We start from the raw sequence: 9885 nt of genomic DNA, 5'->3' as shown, positions 1-9885 counted from the left end.
TGGTGATATTGGAGAACGGGGACAAGGACAGGGATCGTAAATTTGAGGGTGGAGGTCAATATTTTGAGATGGGCGAGGACGAAGACCTTGTCCCCCCTCACCTACCCTGGTCCATTGGTAGCAGATGAGGTCATGCTGAACGTGAGTTTTTTGCTCATGCCAACATCGTGGCCGTCTGTTTGCATTTTAGATGAATGCCACGTAGCATATAACTATTACGTTGACTTTGTAACTTTTCAAAATACAAAAAGAACGGCAACGATGCTGGCGAGCAAAAAAAGATCATGTTTGCTTCCGGTCCACATCCTAGCAATAGAAGTACAAAAGTACAAAAATTATCTATATAATATATTATACAAATATTTATTATATTAAAATTAAGATATTTTAAGAATAGGTGGTAAGATTAAGACGCCAGAAAATTTGGTATTTTATCAGCCTTCGACAATATCCGGCCATAAAATCGTGATATTTTCAAAAAATCGTCCCTAAATTTTTTTTAAAGAAAAACATCGTTCCTATTTTCGATATAACCATATAACAATAATGGTGCCGGAACGGATTCCGGTAACGGTCCCGAGTTCCGGTCACCAGCAACTCAGTCAACACATACGGTTACAAAGAAAAAGGAATAAAAAACCAAAAATATTTTTAAAGTAAAAAAGCAAAACGATAACAGAATAAAGCGATTCACAAAAAAGCAAAAAACAAATAAAAAATAAAATATCAATTTAAAAAAATTTGGATAAATCACTTCCGTCCCTAATTGCTCCCGCTGACTGACCCAGAACGGCGAGAAACGAAAAGAGTAGGGAGAACTTTTGAGTTCTCCATCGGATCCCATTACAATCTGGGGACAATTTCTGGATTCGTTCCCGAGCAATTCCTAACCTTCCGACTCCTTCTCTACTGAGAGGGAAACGGGTTGCGGTTAGGGTTTCTGAGATTTGGTGTAGGGGTTCGCCGTGCCAGGATGAAGGATCTCCCGGGGATGCCGGGGACCGTTAGCGGTCTGGTGCTCCGGATGGGGCAGTGCCTGCTGGCGGCCTGCTCGATCGCTGCCGTTGTGACGGCTAGAGGCTTCTCCACCTACACCACCTTCTGGTTCGTTCTCTTCTTCTCTCTTCTGTCATATTGTGCAATCAGTGTAGTGTTTTTCACTTTTTATTCCTTGAATTGCAGTATCTTCTTCTCTTGTTCGTTTGTTTGTCTGTTGTTTCTTTTCCTCTTTCATTCCTTTCTCTGTGTGAATTTGTTATCTGTGCCAGCGTTCTCGGTGTCGATTTCTGGGAAAAATTGTTCGTCAGTTTCCTTCTTTTGTGGCTGTTTTGATGTCTTATGATGACGACGATGATCATACCAAATTTGTTAATATATATATATATATATATATATATATATATATATATATATATATATATATATATATATATATATATATATATATATATATATATATAATGAGTCGGTGCTAAACCGCGTGCTAAATAGGTTTTTCGGGCTTTTTTTCATTTTATTTTTAAGTTCTGACCGCACAGATGTGATCTATGTACTTGATTAAGAGTTTGATTCCAACACATGGGTGGGTTTTATAAAGTTCGAAAAATCAACGATTCAAAATCTTTGTAAATTTTTGAGGCTCCAAACATCAGTTTTTTTCATAGAAAACACATGATCGGATTCTTAGTAAATCGTCCATGCCCAACCCGGGCGGGAACCTCATAAAAAGCATGAGAGAAGCTGAAAAACCTATTTTATCATGGGGTTTAGCACGGACCCATTACTCTCTCTCTCTCTCTCTCTCTCTATATATATATATATATATATATATATATATATATATATATATATATATATATACAGAGGATCCAACTTATCGTTGGGCACGCTGGGCGTCGGACGCGGTCGGGCCCTGCTGTATTTTTATTTTTTTTATGTATTACACTTTTATGGTCCAAGACCGCCGCTAAAAGTGTCAAAACACAAAAATAAAACTCTGCCATTGATCGCACGCTCGATCAACCGTGATGTTTTCGTCCTAAAATCATCACACTTTGTGTCTGATATATAAATAAAACATGCTATTGGATTTCCATTTTTTTGGAAATTCCAATCCCATAGATGTGTTGAGCAGGACTGATTTACTAGAAATCGACACTTGGATCATGCATTTTGGATGAAAAAATGTTTAGATCATCTAAAATTTATGAAAATTGTAGGCAGTTGATTTTTGAAACCTTATAAAAACCTATCCATGCATCAAAATCAAATGCTCCAAAAGTGATTCCTATAAAAACAAGCATATAGATCACATTTGTAGGGTCAAAATTTCAAAAAAACACCTGAAAACTGAAATCCTTTAGCACGGTGCCCATTTTGCAGGTTTTCATTTCCCACACACACACACACACACACACATATATATATATATATATATATATATATATATATATATAGTAATGCAAACATTCTAAATACCACATACTAAATGGGTTTTTCGAGTTTTTTTTTATTGTGACCATATAGATGTGATCTAGGTACTTGATTTTATAGGGACTACCGGACTAGCATAGTTAACAGCACATCCATGTGGCCATGCATAAATAAACTATGCTTTTATTAATATTTTATGACAAATAAGATGAATAAAAAATGGAAATGTATGTGTCCTTGAAACAAATGAAATTGTTTTACTTTGAAACTTACAACTAAAAAGAACTAAAGCAAACACATACACTCTTTATAGAGCTTGCTACATGTTTTTAAAACATGCAAGTAAAAAAACTAAAGCAAATAAAAAAAGAGTTATATATATATATACCATAGTAATAAAACTTAAAAGTAAAAACATAAGCATACCATTCTTAAAGGAAGGCAAGTTTTGGGGCAAGCTGAATTTTTTAGGTAAGTATGTTTTTCGTGTTGGAATGGATCTCAGCTATGTTCCAAATGCCTTTTATAGACCAGGCCTGATAAAACTTGAAAGCCCCCACAACAACTGGTCTTAAATGAAGGAAACTGAAAATATGCATGGTTTTCAGAACTGAAATTCATGCAAAACTGTAGGCTTATGAAACAGGTAGGTTTATTGCAAACAGTAAGTTTTCCAAACGATTCATATTCTTGCAATTAATAAATAGATTGTGTGTGTAAATGGAACGTGGGCCTCTTCTTGCAGCATATGAGAGAGAGAGAGAGAGAGAGAGAGAGAGAGAGAGAGAGAGAGAGAGATTTACCATTTTACATTAAATGGTAACTCTTCAGGTTTTGAAAGATTACAAACTACCACATAAGTAACACTTTGTTTATTGAAGAAAATTGTACCTAAATGACCAAACAAATTGAAAATGATATTCTCAAAACACATGGCAACATTGTCAATTAAGATAAATTTATAAAGAACTCAATTTTTGACACCTATTATCCTTGCCTCTGCTTTTATAATATTTAAGGTAAGATTAGGATAAGCTCTTGGAGCAATCGATTCTGACATATGGGTGGTTGGTTTTTTTATAAGGTTCAAAAAATCAACCGGCCAAAATCTTTGTAAACTTTTGAGGCTCCAAATATCATTTTTTCATTGAAAACACATGATCCGGGTGTCGATTCCTGTTGTTATATATATACAGGGGTGTAGCTAGGATTCATGTGAGGGGGTGGGGGGGGGGGGAGGCAAACAGGGGTGTAGCAAAAAAAATTTTTTGGTGTGATAGTCTGGGGTTCGGGAGCAGCACCCTTGATTTTTTTTTTGAGATAAAATAAAAAATGGCTGCAATTATTAATAAAAATCTATTTCATATGGACAAATCAAACTATTCGCTGCAGTCAGGGCTGGGCTACAAAAATGGATAAAAATCGATTTCATATGGAATCAGGGCTGGGCTAGGACTGGGCTTTTAAATTTTTTTTTTTAACTGGGCCGGGAGGCAGGACTGGGCTACAGCCCAGTTCTGGCCCTCCCCAGCTCCGCCTATGTGTATATATATATCAATTGTCTTCTTGTTGTCAACTTGTCAGGATATATCAGTTTTTTTTCAGTGAATGATAAATCACTGCAAGCAAAGGAGACATGGTTTAAGTTATGAAAGATCCAATACTTAAAAAATGGACATGCTTTAGACTTTTAATTCGTAATTCACAGTCTGTAACTTCATATTTGGAGCATTTTGTAAAATGTAGCCTAATGGTGCATGTTTGCATCTTTATGTGGATAGAAAACTTTCTTTATTTTTTTTGTTAATCTATCCTTACTGATGTGATCTACATAGATTATTTACTAGAATTTGATGTTTAATATTTCATTTTTCTTTTACTGTCTTTTTATCTGCTGCAGTATGTACTCTGACATTAATTTGATACTTGGGTCTATTGATCTTTTGGAATTCATTTTCAGAATGGACAAGGTATCTGTCACTACATGTTAATTGTATGCAGTGAGGGAAGCAAGAGCAGCATATGCATTTGGATAACACTAGGATAAGTCACCATTATGCTTCACATAACATATACATAAAATTGCTGTTCGAGACAATGATGCTTATTTGTAGCTGGCTATGTTTGGATTTCATAAAATGTGACCTGAATACGAATGATTATCAGAACAAGTCACAGGATTTACCTCAATTGCTAGTCATGCCTTACCTCACCAGTTTTAAAGGTCTGGACCAATGCATCCTACTTCTTGGATCAATCTGATGGAGTGATGGGAGAAATAGGATAAAGAAAAACTCTACCGTGATCAAATAAATATGTAATATACTTTGGCCAAAATCTGCAAAGAACGGTGCCCTGCGGCCTGGCGTGTGTGATGTCGGTGAACAGTGTGGTTGGATCAGTTGATTGTGTTTACATGCAGACATCGATTTTCAAACATTTTGCCAATGTGAACATGCAAAAAGGACATTCACATTTTAAAAATACCATTTCTCAAAATGTAAAATCATGTATTGCTCATGTGGTCAAGTGCCACACAAGCCTCAACTAAACGTGAGTTGGATGCTGATTTGGCAATCTCATGATTCTCATCTCATGTTGGAATGAAGAAAAAAAAATCTTTGTTGAATCCATCATAGGTTTGGTTGTTGCAATTGCTTAATCAGTGGTACCTTGATTCCAGATGGAACTACCCTGCCTTTCCTTCCAGCATCCAAACATTGGCTAGTCCAAAAAACAAGATATGCCTTTGGCTAAGTCTCACTAAATCTGGGTGTTAGTGGTCAAATCAAGTACAGTTCTTGGTTCATAATTTAAGAAAGCAGTGATCATCAATAATTTTTCACAAACTGTTCAATATCCTCATACCGGTGATGACCACACTAAATTTGATTGTGAGACCTCAATAGAAAGTCTAACAATGTTGACAATCACTAGCTGAGATGGTATGTACTCCTGCATTCTATACACAGACCTGCGTTCACAAGTATGTCCTCTTAAGAGCGGAAAGTTCTGTTGTGATATTTCTAAGAAATGCCTCTATCTGCAAAGAGAAGGCAGGGTAAAAATATGAAATGAGCAAACATAAAAAAAATAAATTCTAACTTGACAAACACTCATGCAGAAAAATGAACCTAAAAATCAACTGAAGTTGCAACAAATTGAAATTGTTAACAAAGCAACATGACTATTAGTTGCTGTAAACATCTGAATAAGACTACTGCAGAGCCATCTCTTAATGAGTATAACATAAGCCAGTTCACAAATATCTCAAAATTTGTACAATATTTTCACCAAGGTTTCTGTAAGAAGAAATTCTCAGTGTATATAGAATATTTTGTAGCTCCTAAACAGTTTTATGTCCTAACCATCCTAATCACTGTCTAAAAAAATAGTTGCAAGTGTTTTTTTGCTTAATCTGAACATGTGGATGTGTTTGTCAATGCTTTTGCTAAAACACATGATTTGGACTGAATTAATTTAATTAAAAATATGATATTTTTATCACAAAGTTTTGTGCAATATGAGCTATTCATTTGAACATGGAGAGAGAGAGAGAGAGAGAGAGAGAGAGAGAGAGAGAGAGAGAGAGAGAGAGAGAGAGAGAGAGAGAGAGAGGTCTTACTGCATAGAGTTGGGAACAGGATGTAAGATGAGCGGATATCTTCATGCTTTTCTTAGTGAAAATTTTCATTCTTTTACTGTTGCTAACCTAAGCCAATCATCATCATTTCGATGCCAGCAGGCTCTGTACCTGTGGCCATTCTGAAAATTAACAGTCACCAAGGTCTTGGATTCTTTGAGAATTAAATACCATCAATTCTACAGAAAAGCTGCACACATTTTTTTGGTATCATAGTCTCTTACATTGTGCAATTTCATTCATGCCTCTTAGCTTGACAGAAAGAATGGTTTTTTTATTTCTTATGATGCTAATTATCAAACGGGAGTAAAATGCCGACTGCTGTTGCCAACTCTTTAGTACGAGATAGAGGAGAGCAACTTTTGAAAGTGGTTGAAATCTAAGCTCTTGTCTGGTTAAGCATATGTAGTAGCTTCTTTGGCTACTTCTCTTGCTGATTGTACCAACTTCAGAAGTCTCTTCTTCTTTTGATATCTTTTATACTTCAGTGTAGGGCATACTTCTCTTGCTGATTGTGGTGGCTTTCAAAGGTTTTAATTGTGTCTTCGTCTTTGGATATCTTTTCTACTTTTTTAGTGTAGGGCATACTGTAAAAAAGAGTAGGTTAATCTTTCCCTGAAATTGTTCTTTTTTGGCTTTCAGCTACTTAATTGCTTCGATGAGTTTGCAAGTACTTTGGAGCCTGGGTCTTGCATGTCTGGATGCATATGCTATAAGGATCAAGAAGGATTTGCAGAATCCAGTCCTGCTGAGCCTGTTCGTAGTTGGTGATTGGGTAAGTACTTGGTGGGAGTTTTCTTTTTCTTCTTGTTGTACGTCTCATGTGTTCATTTTCTCCCTTCTATTTTGTGATTGAACTGTAGTAACTGATCACAAGAAAAAAAGGAGCAAGGATGACAATCAATCTTGATACTTGAACAAATAAGTCACATATTAGTGGAATGCTTCTGATTGTGGGTTGGGTGCAACCTTTGACCCTTCATTGTTTATTTCTAACATTTCAGGCTGCCTTAGAAAAACTGGTTGCATCTAGATTTTGCGGATAAAAACTGATCCAAATCCACGTTGGATCTACATTAGACATGGCTCAGCACCAGGGACGGACCCAGAAACTTTTATTGGGGGGGCCCCAAACATAAACCATTTTTTTTTTCTTAAGGGGGCCAGAAAAAAATTTTTTTTGGGGGGTGTGGGTCAGAAATTTTTTCTACCTATGTTGGGAGCAGCCAGATAAAGGCTCCAATATAAGTAGGGATGCACAACGAGCCGAGCTAGCTTGGGCTTGACCCGTTTAAGCTCGGCTCAAGCTCGTTCAAAAAATAAATGAGTCGCGCTTGAACAGAAGTTCATGCTCGGTGTGGATAAACGAGTCGAGCTTGATCAAGTTGTTGAGCTCGATTAAGCTCAAAAAGCTCGATAAGGCTCACATTAGAGTATATATATAACATATTTGCAAATTAATTCCCGAAAGTCGTTGTCTCCGTGTGGCGTTGGTCTGTTTTCTAAGAGGTTTTGACTTTAAACTTCACTTCTTGAAAAATTTTCTTTCAACAATCTAGCAGGTTTTTACTATAAGTATATTTTCTAGGCCATATTATTCTCAAAATAAAGGCAGGGATAATGGTGGGTCGGTTGTGCTTCGTCGGGAGAGATTGGAAAATCAAAACCCGTCTATTCTGGCAATTTTTTTTTTGAATAACGGTGAAGCTCGGCTCGGCTCGAGTTTGAAACTGAGCCGAGCCTGAACAATGCTGTTGCCAGGTCATCTGACCCTGGCTCGAGCAAGAATGGTGAAAAACCAACCCTGAACTCGGCTCGCTTCAAAATGCCGCTTCAAAATGCATTTTGAAGCGAGCCGAGTTCGAACAGCCCAGGATCGGCTCGAACTCTGCCCGTGTGCATCCCTAAATATAAGTTTTAAATTCTTGGGGTAGGTCCGTCTCTGCTGAGCACCCAGATCGTCATTTTATCCAATTGCTTCTGTCCATTAGTTCTAGATGAAGTTCCAAGTCCAGGGTTGGTTTTTCACCATTCTTGCTCGAGCCAGGGTCAGATGACCTGGCACCAGCCCAGTCCTGTGGCAGTCCTAGTTGATGGTTGTAGCAGAAGTTTTTAACATGGTACGCTGTTAAGTGTGGAGGGCTTTTGCACACGTGTTGAATGAATGCTAAAAGTACTAATCTGATTTCATTGAATGGACAAAATACCCTACAAAGAACCAATCAAAATCTGTAACAGACCCGAAGTTTTGAATTAGTATTGTAAGCCAGGTACCATGAAGGAGGTTATACCCAACTTGAAATTCAGGTGTGTTCAACATAAATCTGAGTCCAAAATTGCAGGCGCTCCAGAATATTTTCAGTGATTCACCTGAGTAGCTTGAGTTGATGTTCTGTTGCACCAACTCTCTACATTGTCGAAGTTTTATTACATATTTATCAGTTGTATAAGCTGAAAACTGATGTTCATTTAACTGAATCCTGCTTGTGTTGACGATCTCCGGCAGGTGACAGCAACGCTCTCTCTTGCAGCAGCATGCTCGTCGGCTGGGGTAACAGTACTCTTTTCAAGGGATGTGATGGGTTACTGCAACGCCAAGATGCAGTCGTCTTTGCCATGCCAAAGTTTCCAGCTTTCAGTTGCACTAGCTTTTGGTTCCTGGTTTCTGATTGCACTCTCCTCACTCAACATGTTTTGGCTTTTGGCTTCATTGTGAGTTCACACATTCTTCATATTTTTTTCTTTTGATATCTCCCTCTTCTTATATTGTGCTGATGTTTGTATATAGAATGCCACATTATTTTTCATGTCTGCACAAAAACCACCACTGTATTCATTTCATGCATAACACAGGTCTCTCTCTCTACAAGGAATCAAACTTTTTTACCTTCTCATGGCCCACTGGTGTTTTTGTTTGGAAATTTAGGGAAAGTATCTCTCTAAACTTCCAAAAGATACATTCGAAGCAGAGTCTTTAGGTATTTCAGAATGCAATTTTTTTTAGTGACTTGCGCCACATACTTAAGCTCCGGCTGTTTCATGGAAAAAATCAGCCATTTTTCCTATGAAAGTGGCTGCGGAAAATGGTTGACCCATGTAGCGTGTGATTGGGCCCACATGGATCCCACATTTTCTTGCGTTTTATATTAAAACCCTTAGACAGACGGGGAAACATTTTCTTATGGAAAACATGGGGGGCAATTCGGTCTGGTGGTTTCTCGCAGGAACATATGAAAGGCATTTCCTGCATGGGAAGCAAACAGGCCACTAATGTCTTTGAGTGGTGGTCATTAAGTCACCTGAGGGACAATTCTTGGTGAACAAACACAAGTCTTGAGATGAGATAGAGATCCCCGATCTCTCATCTTCAGCTCTTCCTTGGATTTGAAGATCTGAGGGATTCAACATCGCCCAAGGGAATCTGCAGACCAGGAAAGCCTAAAAGCCGATTAACAGATCGGCGACTACACCGGGGAGTCTATGCCATCAATGTCATAGACCTGCCCTGTGAATGGGGAACAGATTCAGTGATTGGACGAGTATGTTGCGAAGCTACTCTGCCCAGTCACTGACTGTCACATCTTACACCTCCCTCCTTCAAAATGACCCAATACCTTGCAAAGTACTTGGTCCAATCACTGGATCCTCCCTCCTGTGGATAGTGTTACAGAGGAAATGAAGGCAATGCAACAGACAGAGGTGAGTGGGAAGCAATGTGTCGGATGTAGATCCCAGTTTGATTTCATGAGGTGATTCAAAGTTAGTTCAGATGAGGCTAGCTGCCTGATATAGAACTCCAAGCTTCAACC

The 9885-nt window shown here is 37.9% G+C and overlaps 1 protein-coding gene across 1 annotated transcript; it reads left to right on the top strand.

Moving 5' to 3' along the window:
- Positions 1–777: 777 nt before the first annotated feature.
- LOC149823233 (CASP-like protein 5B2) lies at positions 778–8962 on the top strand. Its single transcript, XM_090019995.1, has 3 exons — positions 778–1104; positions 6719–6851; positions 8583–8962. The coding sequence occupies exons 1-3, from the start codon at positions 974–976 to the stop codon at positions 8790–8792; spliced, it is 474 nt and encodes a 157-aa protein (XP_089876121.1). The 5' UTR covers positions 778–973; the 3' UTR covers positions 8793–8962.
- The last annotated feature ends 923 nt before the right edge of the window (positions 8963–9885 follow it).

Source organism: Nuphar pumila, chromosome 10 (assembly GCF_984573655.1).
Source record: "Nuphar pumila chromosome 10, dmNupPumi1.hap1.1, whole genome shotgun sequence".
Taxonomy (NCBI): domain Eukaryota; kingdom Viridiplantae; phylum Streptophyta; class Magnoliopsida; order Nymphaeales; family Nymphaeaceae; genus Nuphar; species Nuphar pumila.
This window is presented reverse-complemented; position numbering and strand designations above follow the sequence as displayed.

Excerpts from the sequence above, each read along its gene's own strand:
- LOC149823233 (XM_090019995.1), top strand. The coding sequence starts at position 974 with ATGAAGGATCTCCCGGGGATGCCGGGGACCGTTAGCGGTCTGGTGCTC. Across the intron at positions 1,105-6,718 it reads TCCACCTACACCACCTTCTG|CTACTTAATTGCTTCGATGA; the intron begins GTTCGTTCTCTT and ends TTTGGCTTTCAG. Across the intron at positions 6,852-8,582 it reads TGTTCGTAGTTGGTGATTGG|GTGACAGCAACGCTCTCTCT; the intron begins GTAAGTACTTGG and ends GATCTCCGGCAG.